The sequence below is a fragment of the Orcinus orca genome, chromosome 4 (genome assembly GCF_937001465.1).
Source record: "Orcinus orca chromosome 4, mOrcOrc1.1, whole genome shotgun sequence".
Lineage (NCBI taxonomy): Eukaryota > Metazoa > Chordata > Mammalia > Artiodactyla > Delphinidae > Orcinus > Orcinus orca.
The window spans coordinates 78,429,579-78,441,907 of record NC_064562.1 but is presented as its reverse complement, the minus strand read 5'-3'; the positions used below and the strand labels follow the sequence as shown (position 1 = coordinate 78,441,907).

At 43.2% G+C, this 12,329-nt stretch overlaps 1 protein-coding gene across 1 annotated transcript; it reads right to left on the bottom strand.

Moving 5' to 3' along the window:
- Window positions 1–524: 524 nt before the first annotated feature.
- Window positions 525–12,232, bottom strand: LOC101285770 (nitric oxide-associated protein 1). The gene is made up of 7 exons (XM_004268246.3): window positions 10,526–12,232; window positions 9,232–9,396; window positions 8,407–8,612; window positions 5,540–5,671; window positions 4,401–4,517; window positions 1,289–1,409; window positions 525–840 (listed from the first exon to the last, which is right to left on the bottom strand). Exons 1-7 carry the CDS (start codon window positions 11,667–11,669, stop codon window positions 638–640), a joined length of 2,088 nt encoding a protein of 695 aa, XP_004268294.2. The 5' UTR covers window positions 11,670–12,232; the 3' UTR covers window positions 525–637.
- Window positions 12,233–12,329: the final 97 nt, after the last annotated feature.

Below are 12,329 nucleotides of genomic sequence, written 5' to 3'. Positions count from 1 at the left end.
CATTTCCCTCTACATCCTCCAGCTTCCCCATGGCGGGTGCGGCCATGTAAGTGTTGACCAATGGGCGCTGTGATGTGGGCAACTTCCAGCACTTCCCCCTTCTTTTCAGTAGGGGAGCTGCACGCTCTTCACTCTCTTCTCTTTTTGCCATTGCGAAAGGATGACAACTTGAGCAACCACCTTAGACCCAGAGATGGAAGCTGCGGCATGTTCCCCCGGTTGGGTCCCTGGATGACTCTGTGGAGCAAAGCCAGTTACTCGCTTTTATCTCATTTCAGCCCATGTATTTTGGAGACATTGATTTTCTGCCATTTTTTCATATGCCAACGGCTAAGCTGCTCTCTCAACTAGACTCCAAATTAGAAATGCCATCTGGTTTCAAAAAATAGTAGTGGGAGAAACCTGAGTGTAACAGAACTCCATTTTAGTTATATTTGAACCATAGATACACACATATACATACCCTACCAAACAATAACTTGTGTTTACAAACTAAATTCATTAAAAAGAGGCACGGTCCTTGGTAGCTTAAAAAGGGTGGCAGAAGGTTTTATTATAGCAATATTTAATGCAATGCAATGTATACAGTATGTTCTATATCGTTAATCTTCAGTGTGAACAGGTTAGCTTCATATATTTATCTTTTTTTCTTTTTCTGCAGATTGTACACAAGGGCAGGAGGCTTTTTGGTTTTACAGGCCACGCTTCTCCGGATGCGCTCTCCTTTGATGTTAACTACATGTGGCAAGAGTGGGCGCCGGACCGTCAGGACTGTTCCTTGAGGTGTGTAGCCTCGGAGGTGCAGTTTGTCCTTAAACTGTGGCGTTACTGCTACCCAGCCTATGCAAGAACATGGCAGAACACAGGTGGTGTTAGCAACTATCTTATTAAAAACACCAAACACAGCTCAAAATGGAAACCCAAGGGAGGCTACTGCTGTCTTTCACCCTAGTTTTTAAAAGCATACAATGCATTTGTGAAAAGGTACAGATTTATTTTCAGAGTAGGTTACATCTTATGAATAATCTAGTATGTATTTCTTAAAATATTCGGCTTATGTCAGTTAAGGCACATCTGTATAAAAATATACTAAAGGTCAGTAAGGCTACTTTATTCACCTTTTAAAAAGTGCTTGGTGTAGGGACCTCCCTGGCAGTCCAGTCGATAAGACTCCGTGCTTCTATTACATGGGGTGCGGGTTCGATCCCTGGTCAGGGAGCTAAGATCCCACATACCGCGCGGTGCGGCCAAATTAAAAAAGATAAAAAAGTGCTTGGTGTAAAATTACCTGCAGAGGAGAACTTGATATCAGCCACTGCTTCAGGTTCCCCAAGTCCTTCATCTAATGTGATGTCTTCAGCAACAAGAGGAGGAAATCCTGCCATTCTTTCTTCTCCACCCATTGGAACCTTCCATTGGGAGGAGATGAAGATATTTGGAGGTTCAAATTAAACCCCTGATAACTCTAATATTAAGTAAGGCACTGATAAGATAATACTGTATAGGTATCAAGAATAAAATCCTTTTAAGCCATTTAACTGTTGAAAAAAACCCAAATCACACTTCCAGGTCAAATGAAAAGCCCGGGAGCTCTGTGATGGATGAAGCCTTTAGATCCCAGTGACAAGGGCCCCATGTGGGCATCCAACTGGTGGTAACCTCCAGACAGCAGAATCTTGCTTTATTAGCTTACAGTTTTTACAGTCCTCCATAAAGCTTTAGACACAATAATTTTGGGCAATTAAAGCAACATCCTTCCAAATACCTTATTTCTTACAGGCCTGGCTGGACACACAGATTAATCCCTGCCTCATCACCTCTCAAGGGTACATGGATAACGGGTACTGCTTCTATGTTTACAGGTGTTTCCATGAATTGGAAGTAACTGGATAATAATTTACCTGTTTATTAACAGATCTCTCCGTGTTTAGCACTAAGGACACAAAGATAGCTATTACAATATGTTCTATATGGTCCCTACCCCCGAGGAGATCAGAAGGTGGAAACAGCAAGTAAATAAATTACAAGGTAAGAAACGTGATGAGAGGCATCTACTAAGTACTGTGATTGTGAAGGAAGTAATGAACATGGTTTGGTCAAGGAAAACATTAATGAAGAGCAGAATTTGAAAAATAGATTAAAGTTATTCAGTGGGAAGGTATCCTGGATTAGTATCATGTACACAGAAATTGGAAAAAGGATAATGAGTTCAGAGAACTGTAGTTTAACTGTGCAGAGTATGTTATGTGTGTGTGTGCATTAGTGATGAGGCTATCAGTTTAGACTTCTCTCAGTAATGTGGAACTACCAAGGAATTATAAGCAGGAAAGAGAAAAGAATCAAAAAAGAATACTGTGGCCTGCTTTGTATTTTGGAAAAATCTGCGTAGTGCAGGGTTTCTCAACCTCAGCACTATTGACCTTTTGGGCCAAATAATTCTTTGTCTCGGGAGGCTGTCCTGTGCATTGCACAATTTTTAGCAGCCTCTACTCAGCATCCACCAAGTTGTGAAAACCAAAAATGCCTCCAGTCTTTGTCAAATGTTCCCTTGGGGTAAGAGTCAACCCTGGTTGAGAACTACAGCTGTGATGGGGTGAGGGTGGGCAGAAGGCAGTAAAACTGGGAGCTGGGAAAATACCTCAAAACAGGATCTCAAAACAGCCTAAAGAAAGTAGATTACAGTTTGGACTATGAGGCTGGGACTCAGTGATAATTAGGAGGCAGGATTGCCTTTGACTTGGGAGGTGAGTAAGAAAACCAGAAGGCAAGGATGAGCCACAGAGCAGCCCAAGAAACCATTTGTATTACACCGGGAGAGAAGCCTCAGTGTTGTTTTGAGAAGTATCAGTGAGTCCACTCTGAAGACTACACAGATGCATGGGGGTGGAGCCCTACCCTGAAAATCCCACATGTCTCTGGAGTATTAACTTCAGGGCAGTTATTTCGATGGAGTTTTAATTTCACTCTGGCTTTCTTAGGAAATCCAGAGAGAAAGAAGCATTTACTTCCCAAGACAGGTTGGTTTTATCCTTGTTGAAGGGCGGGTGTGTATTTTGTGTTTTGACTTATTTTCAGTTGTATGAGCATTAATTAATGGTAAATCACCTCTGCATTGGATGTACCTGCTATTTTTGCAGTAGGTATGTCCCATAATCTTCATCACCACAAATATGGAGCAGTGACAACAGTCCCCTTGCACTTGATCTTCTCCACAACCTCGTGGTGTAGGTACAACAGAGAGAGGTAAAGGAAACTTACCTAAAGTCACACAGCTTCGTTAAGTGGTGGAGCAGAGCAGGATTTGGACCCAGCCTGGCTCCAGAGATCTTAACTGTCATACATTACACACCAGCCAACAGTGTGTACCCATGTCTGGTTAAAAGATCTGTAAACAGGCCCCATTCAGTCTCTGGTGAACTTGGAACAATTTCAGTGGCATAGAAAGGGCACAACAGGGACTGCAGAGCATGGGACGTGAGGAGTAAACTTGATTGTAAAGAGGAGGAATGAGCGGGACACTGAGTTTTGTTTTTTAAAGATTAGAGAGAGGGACTTCCCTGGTGGTCCAATGGTTAAGACTCTGTGCTCCCAATGCAGGGGGCCCAAGTTTGATCCCTGGTCAGGGGACTAGATCCCACATGCATGCTGCAATGAAGATCCCAAGTGCCACAACTAAGACCCAGCGCAGCCAAATAAATAAATATTAAAAAAAAATAAAGATCAGAGAAATTTTAACACACTGCTTAACAGGTCAAAGGAAGGAGCAAGTAAAGCAGGAGAGAAGAGGTACAATAACCTCTAAGTGCCTGGGATTAAGAACCTGGGAGGAGAGCTTTTCCACTCATACAAGGGCTTCTCAACTCAGCACTATGCACGTTTTGGACCTGATAACTCTGTGTTGTGAGGTGCTGTCTTGTGCATTGCATTATGTTTAGCATCATCTCTGGCTTCCACCCACTAGATGCCAGTAGCATCACCCAGTTGTGAGAAAATCTGTAACTTAGAGCCTTCACTCACAGTATACAGCACAACTTTCTGCAATAATGTGACCGCTGGGCAGTTGAAAAGTGGCTAGTACAAGTGAAGAACTAAATTTTAAAGTTTATTTCTTCTTAATTAATTTATTTAAATAGGCACACGGGCCTACCGTATTGGACAGTATGACCTAGAGAAAACCCAGCTCTGTCACTATTCTAGGATCGGTCCAATCCAACGTCCCTCAAGTTGGAGCCCACCTCACAAATATAGTCAAAACCCTCAAGGTGAACAAGGTCAGGGGAGAGCTAGCTGAGAGTGTAACAAAGATGGTTCTGTCCAACAAAGGCATTTTTAGCAGGGCCCTGGGACTATCACAGGGTGTGTTAACCTAACTATGCAACCATCAAAGCGTGTTGTCTTACCTTGAGTAACGTATGACCCCCGTGTTTCTGATATATAGTGTCTGCCTTGTCCAACGAAGTAATGTGAACGGGAAGGAAGTTGGAAGCCACAACTGTAAACCAAGCTGACTGATTTCCCTTAAGAAAGGAAGAAGGAACTTATTTTATATAATGAAAAACTTGCAAAACCAGCACATAACAAGGTATGATTAAAAAAAAAAAATTGAATTCCCTGGTGGTCCCCTGGTTAGGGCTCTGCACTTCTACTGCACGGCGCACGGGTTCGATCCCTGGTTGGGGAACTAAGATCCTGCATGCTGTGCAGTGCAGCCAGAAAAAACAAGGTGGGGGGGCAAAATATGGCAGAATACTGCATTTCACCCATTTACATAAAACTATGATTCCTTCCATAGGTTTGTTGATACTTAAAAAAAAAAACAAACAAACGTCTATTATAAAAAACAAAAAATACTGTCTGCTTTAAGCGTCCCTGTGTAAAGTTTGGTTTAAAATGTTAACATTCTATGGTCTCTATGGAAATACATAAGGTTTTAAGTGTGTAAGCCTAAATTTCCAACAAATTATGAACAAACACAAAACCAAGAAGTGTGCTAAGGCAATGGCTTGCAGGTTGCATTTAGTGTTGTTGGACATATCCATGTTTCATTTTCCATTTTTCTCCTCACTTTGGTAAAACGGGGATCAATTCTATAGATGCTCTAAAATCTCTGAGTGATGGTATGTAAATGAATACCAAACCCAAAAACACATCTATAAAAGTATACACATCATGGAATATAAAGAGCATGGAATTTATTTAATGCATATTAACCCTGCACTTAAAGGTACGACCTCTGATTTCCATGTAAGACAATACCACAGGAGAGGGAAAGTATCTTTGCTTAATGCCAAGCTGTATGGGGCACTCGACTGCCTACTGAAGATACAGTTTTTTAAGACCTATTACTTTTTTTCCCCCCATTTCATTATCCCAGGTTTTTACTATAGACATTTTCAAACACACACAAAGGAATAGTATACCAACCCCCACATAGTCATGACCTGGTTATCAACATTTTGCTAGTCTTGATTGTATATCTGCTTCCTTAAAGTAAATCCCAATACTAAAGTCATTTTTCAATGGTACGGACTTTCCTTACCTTCAGAAAATCTATGCGGCCTATGGCACCCAAAAATAGAACCATTCCTGGTTTAAGCACGAAAGTTCTTGGAACAATGGAATGTGTTGGCAAAACAATATTTACTTCTTTTTCTGTTAGAAGACTTAAAATCTGTAAAGCAGAGGGCAGATTTTTTAGAGAATTACTTTCAATGAACGTCTGATATATCATGCTTTACCTGTAGGATAAAAAGTTATTATATATTCCAGGCTTCACAAGAAATCAAAGTATGTATTTTAGAATTTTCTGCACATAAAATTCATATATTCTTTCTAAATGAATCAATTTATAGATGGCTTTACTCTTGTTTTACAACTTAATCTTGAGTAATGGCAAAATAACTTTACAGGAATATGAAACAGCAGCATCCTCTGAATTCTGTCAAATTTGCTGTGAACTGAAAACACTGATGATTCAATCCCAGGAGAAAAAATATGTTCTCTCGTCAAGCCTTCTAGGGAGCAGTAGTTTTCAGATAAAGGTAAGGTAAGGTAACGTGCTATATTCTGTCCTAGTGGCAGCTATGCATGCATTAAATGAAAATGATCACCCCGTTCTTGGAGCAGGCAAAGAGCTTGAAGAAGCTTTTCTAAATTCCAGTCTTTGGTTTCCTTATTTCCTCCAAATACTCAGCAAAAAAATGAGAGAAAGTTATGAATCCTGTGGCTTCTAAGGATGAAGAGTTCCTAAATAGACTAGAGAAAATGGAAAAGAAAAGCCAGGCGGTACAAGATTCTTGTAAGACTTAGGGAATCAAAATCTGATTTAAAAATTTCTGAGAAAGTAAAAAAATGGCCAGAAGTCTTTTGTGAACTTGCTTCTTAAGAAAAATAACAAGGAGATAACAAAATATGTGATATCTAGGGAGACTCACAAGAGAATATGTAAGGGGGCTGTGAGTATTTGTGCTTGAAAAAGCACATTAAAAGCCACGTGCAGTAAAGAAATATTTTAACCCTTTTAGCAGAGACCCTAATACTTCACAATAGAGTTCCTTGGTTCAGTTTGGGAAACACTGGTTCAAGGCATTAAATAAATATATCAATAAACGGACAGAAAATCAAACTGCCTGAGAGAACTCTTATATCTAAAAACTTGAGGGTCTCACTGCAAATTAGCAAATCTGAATTTGCGAGTTAGCAAAGTCTTGCCTTTCTGACTAATTGACAAGAGGATATACATGACTGAAGTAACTGCTATCTCTGACCTAACTGAGCCTAAAACTGAAGAATGAGTTGGTGAAGTTAAAGTTAAAGAACAGTTAAAGTTAAAGTTGAAGTTAAAGTTAAAGAACATTACTAGGAAGCACTACAGTTACTCTGAAGTTCTGGATTGCTAAGGAAGTAAAAACTGGACACAATTATTCTAGGAGAGAAAAAAAAAAAGTTAAAAGGTACATCAAATTCTGAGAAGGAAACAAGTGATTCTGATGAGGCAAAGGAAGGAAAAGTATCTAAGAATCTAATGTTGTTTCATAGGGATATACAGAGATAACTAGGTGAATTAGAACCTGGTCACTAACCATATTCAAAGGAAGCTGATTAGTGGATCTGTTGAAAGGCAGTATCCTGGATACACACTTGATTCAGTCAGTGACTTGGATAATGATCAAAACTGCAAATGAGGGCTTCTCTGGTGGCACAGTGGTTAAGAATCCACCTGCCAACGCAGGGGACACAGGTTCAAGCCCTGGTCCGGGAAGATCCCACCTGCTGTGGAGCAACTAAGCCCGTGTGCCACAACTACTGAAGCCCGCGTGCCTAGAGCCCGTGCTCCGCAGCAAGAGAAGCCACCGCAATGAGAAGCCCACACACCACAACGAAGAGTAGCCCCTGCTTGCCACAACTAGAGAAAGCCCACATGCAGCAATGAGGGCCCAGCCCAGCCAAAAATAAATTAAGTAAATAAATTTAAAAAACAAAAAAAAACAAAAAAACTGCAAATGAATAAAAGGTTCTGAGATACAACAAATATGTAGGATATAGGCTGAATTTAAGATAAAATAAAAGTTGCCCGGGAGATCCTGCAACTGGACTAAAAAGATATACAAGGGCAAGATAGGTAGAGTTGATCCTATTCTAAATTAGGTTCATCTGAGGGCACTTACATAAGAAAGTTAGTTCTTTGTGTCATACTTTCAGGAACAAAAACAAATTAGAATTTGTTCTGGAAAGGGTCCTCTGTTCATAGCCTTCTCAGAATAGCTATAGGAAATGAAGACAAACCATCTGGATTATGTCAGCACAGTAAGTGCTCCATGTTTGTTGGCTGAACTAATGAAAGAGAAGAAAAGGGTAGAGTGAGGAAGAGAGAGGATATTACACTCTAAAACATTTCAATGTCTGGCAAAGGGAACTAGACATTATATTTGTTCTATACACCTTTGGGGAACAATAGGTACAAATTACAGGGACACTGCTCGGCTCAATATAAAGAGCAGGGTTACCTTGGGAGGTGAGGTGACACTGCTTCAGCTGATGGTGAGTCACTCCTTACTTCAATTCAAGGTGGATGCACCTTCTGGTGAACATGTTATAGAGGGAACTCAAGCATGGAACAGGTGGCTGGACTGCAGTGATATTTATGATTTCTTCCAACCTCAAAATCTAGGATTCTGTAAATGTCTTCCTAACTAAGGTAACAACCACAAGGATAGAAGTAGGTTGTTAGCAGTGACGTCTACCAAATGGCATACAGTACTTGATGGCATATAGATTCATCCCTGAAACGCTTCTATGCATGAATCAGAACTGAGTCTAAAATGAAAGGATACCTCTTTTTCTGCCAATTAAGACACTACTCTTGCAATTGAAAGTTAATGTTTCTAAAAGACATTAAATACCTACACAATTTTCTTTTGTAATTCCAGGGGTGTCATAAAACCAGTGGGCATCTTTCACATCTTGTGGGGTCAATTCTACTCGTTTGGTGGATTTATCTGCAACCATAACAGGTTCATTTCCCATGTCAAAGGCAAGTGAATCGGCATCAAACTCAAAGGCAGCTTTATTCTTCTGTTCTTCTGAATACAAGAATGTTCTTCCAACTCTTCCTAGAACAAGTTATACTGAAGTTAGTAGTCACTCCTTTAAAGCTTTTGACTTGAGACAGGTAGTTCTTAAGTTTGCCTCGTAGAAGTTACTAGGACTAACAATGGTGTTTGGAAGGAAGTGAGACCACAATGATACTTTTGCTTTATTTCTAAATGCAGTGGGAGTCGGACTCTTGCATTGATCAAGTATGTGTGCCTGGCTGTGCACACTGGGCAAAGGGGGAGAGTTTTGGGAATCAAACTGTTTTTAGTAAAGAAAGGTTGTAAAGAGATACCAAGGAAAGGGGGACAATCCAATTTAAACCTGCTGCAGGTCAACAACTTGTACAGGGGGCTGGTATCTTAGTGAAAATGCTTGTTGCTGACAATGGCCAGAGAGGCAGTTATTTGCATTTCCTTTCCTGGATTTCTCCAAGTATCTACTGTCTCAATTTTCCCAACACAATGAATTCTGGGTTTCCAAACAATAGCCTTGCCTCTAAAAGGCCTCTATGTTCCAGAAAGAGGAAGTGTCTCTCCCCACAAAAACTGGCTAGCTCCAGAGAGCTCTATTTCAGGTTGTTCTACAGAAAATTTTAGCATAGACCTAAGGAAGAGTTTTCCTACAGAAGATGCTTACCTACTACGTAACCATGCTTTTTCAAGAGATTAAGTTTATTTTGTTCTTGCTGACTAAGATCTTCTTCTGCTTCCGTTGCATCTTTTTTAAGCCTTTTTTGCCTTTGAAACATTCTGTAAGGAGTTGGGTTACAAATAGGAAACTTCAGAAGGTTTAATGTAGTACCTGAAATACCAAAGAATACATACATTCTCATAAACGTTGTACAAGAAAATGGAATAAAACATGTATGAGGATCTACACTGTCTTGGATACTGTGATTATTTCTCTTAACTTTCATGACAACCCTCCACAAAATTATTCTTACTTTACAGATGAGGCAATAGGTTCAGACATTGGCCCACAAGCTCAACCAGGATTTGAATGCCAAATCTACAGGCCTGATCTTTTTCCATCTTCTGCATACTCCTAACCGGTATAAAAGCACTTCTGTGTATAAGTCAACCAGTGTCCCTGACAGAGAAGTACAGCTTATCAAGCAAAGTTCAACACTGGTTTCAAAGAATCAAATGAAGTAGTTCACTTTGCCAACTATTAGATACAAACAGGTCACAGAAGGACCCATTTTGCAATTACTACAGACGTTTCTTAAAGTCACAAAGTTGATATTTCTTTGCAACAAAGCCACATATATTGCATTAGTGAATTATTCAAATGTTAAATCTGTATAGTACTCTCCTGACTAAACTCAAGATATGAAGAGTGAGACCGAAGGGTGGAGGGAGGTTTAGAAAGTAAAAGGACTTTCTGGAGAAATATACAAAGAACTAAAGTTACAAGGGAAACCTCCAAGAGAGCAGACACTGCTTTGTCCCCTGGTTCATCTACAGTGCCTAGAACAGTGACTGGTACCTAGAAGTACTCTAATTATTTCTATTGGAAAGTTACTAAAACATGTACTGAATTTCCAAGCATTAAACTGACACAAAAGAGAAATGTGACTGAAGTAGGTAGAAAATTTTTAAAGGAAGCCTCCAGCCAGCCCCTGGTGTACATTAAGGAAGGATATAGGACTAGGTGCCTGAACTACGATCAGACTTCCAGCTTCTCAGAAAACGGAGGGTACTTCCCTGGTGGTGCAGTGGGTAAGACTCCACGCTCCCAATGCAGGAGGCCTGGGTTCGATCCCTGGTCAGGGAACTAGATCCCACATGCATGCCACAACTAAGAAGCCAGCCTGCCGCAACTAAGGAGCCCAAGTGCTGCAACTAAGGAGCCTGCCTACCTCAAGACCAGGCACAACCAAATAAATATTTTAAAAAAATACGAAGGGGACGGGCATCCTAAGGCTCACCAGGCCAAGAGGAGATGGTGGCTCTGTCGATAGCCTCAGCGCCTTTGGCGATGCAGTAATCGGACTCCAGGAGCGTGTTGAAGAGAGTGGACTTGCCAGCGTTGGTGGCGCCAACCAGGTAGACGTCGCCGCGGTAGCGCCAGGAACGCTGGAGCGCGGAGATCAACTCTTCGACTCCATAGCCAGTCTTGGCGCTGATGAGCCGCACGTCTCTGAGCACCGTGCGGGACCTGGGCGAAAGATTCGCATTCTCCCCGTCCCGTGGCCGGTCCCCGCTGGGGTGTTGTGGCCTTCGGTAGCCAGGGGGCGGCAGGAGCCCGGCGCGGGTACAGTCGTCCCACAGTCGCTCCCGGAGCCGCTGTCGGTAGCCGGGAGTATCCTGGGGCAGCAGGTCCACCTTGTTTCCCAGCACGATCAGCTGCTTGGGGCCCACCAGCGCGGGCAGGTGGGGCAGCAGGGCGTCGGGCAGATCAAGCAGGTCCACCATGTACAGCACCAGGGCGGGCTCGGGCCGCCGCAGCGCGGCAGTCACCAGCTCCAGGTACTGCTCGCGACTCACCTGCACGTGCAGGGCGCGCCGGTGATGCACCAGCAGCCAGCAGCGCTGGCACACGGTCTGCGTCAATCCGCCGTCCTCCTGCGCCGCCGCGCTGAGGAACTTCTCGCTGGGCAGGTAACCGGGCAGTCCCGGGTCCTGGCAGTGCAGCTCCGCCCCGCAACCCGAACAGTTTAGGCCGCTGGGCGGCACCGTCGCGTCCGGGTGCCCCACGACCGGGTGCACCCGCCGGCCGGTGCGTAGTTTCTGCTGCCGCCGCTCCTCCCGCCGCTGCAGCACCCGTCGCTCCTCCTCCTGACGCTGCTGCAGCTCCCGCAGCTGGTCTTGGAGGGTCACTGCGGGCTCCGAATCCGGGACGTACTCGGGGAACACAAAACTCTCCTCCATGTCAGCCCTTCCTTGGTTATCCCCAGTCGCTGTCGCGCCACGGGGAAGCCCACATCCCAGGCCGGATGAGTGCCGGGAGGTGGAGTTGGTCGCACATCTCCTCTCGAGGAGCGTCTCCCGGAGGCCATGGCGCGCTATCGTGGGAGTGGATCCCCGCAGGAAGCTGCACAGAAGCCTACGAGTGAGGCCCGCGGGCAGCATGAGAACGCGGGCGTGGGCAAAGGGGCTGAGCCACCTTTTCTCACGTGCTCTGTGGCCCCAGATGTGCGTAAAACGGTAGCGACAACCCGGGACTACCTGAGAGCTGTCATTTTTCAGCGTCGCACTTCAGCTCCCCCCGCGTCTAATCTCGTGAGTTCTCGCGATGAAGGCTCTGTAGTCAGAGCGCCCACTTAAAGCGGAGATAAATGCCCCGGGCACCTTAACTGGGGTGGGTTGGCCCAATAGGCTAGTGAGTGAGGGTTTACAACTTTCAGGCTTCTTCAACGCGCCGCCGCTGGCACTACCTGCCGTTAAGAAATCACATTTTTTAAAGCTTCGTATTGTTTTGTCTTTCGGATTGGAAAATAGAAAATCTAATGCCGCAGACTTATGGCCACAATTAAAACCTTTTATTAATACATCTTCCTGGCTTTATTATTTTTTTGCGGGTGTCAGTATTTGTGCAACAACATTAAAATATTTCTTAAACATTTTAAAAAATTGACTATGGTTTATGTACACAGAAATCTTTTTTTTTTTTTTTTTTTTTTTGCGGTACGCGGACTCACTGTTGTGGCCTCTCCCGTTGCGGAGCACAGGCTGCGGAGCACAGAACCGAAAAAAATAAAGCACGGCTACAACTAAACCCTTTATTATTAA

What these genes read in the sequence shown, in the direction of transcription:
- LOC101285770 (XM_004268246.3), bottom strand. Translation starts at nt 11,669, where the DNA reads ATGCTGCCCGCGGGCCTCACTCGTAGGCTTCTGTGCAGCTTCCTGCGG. An exon ending in CACCATCTCCTCTTGGCCTG is followed by an intron (nt 9,397 to 10,525) that starts GTGAGCCTTAGG and finishes TTGGTATTTCAG; the next exon opens with GTACTACATTAAACCTTCTG. An exon ending in AAAGCATGGTTACGTAGTAG is followed by an intron (nt 8,613 to 9,231) that starts GTAAGCATCTTC and finishes AACTTGTTCTAG; the next exon opens with GAAGAGTTGGAAGAACATTC.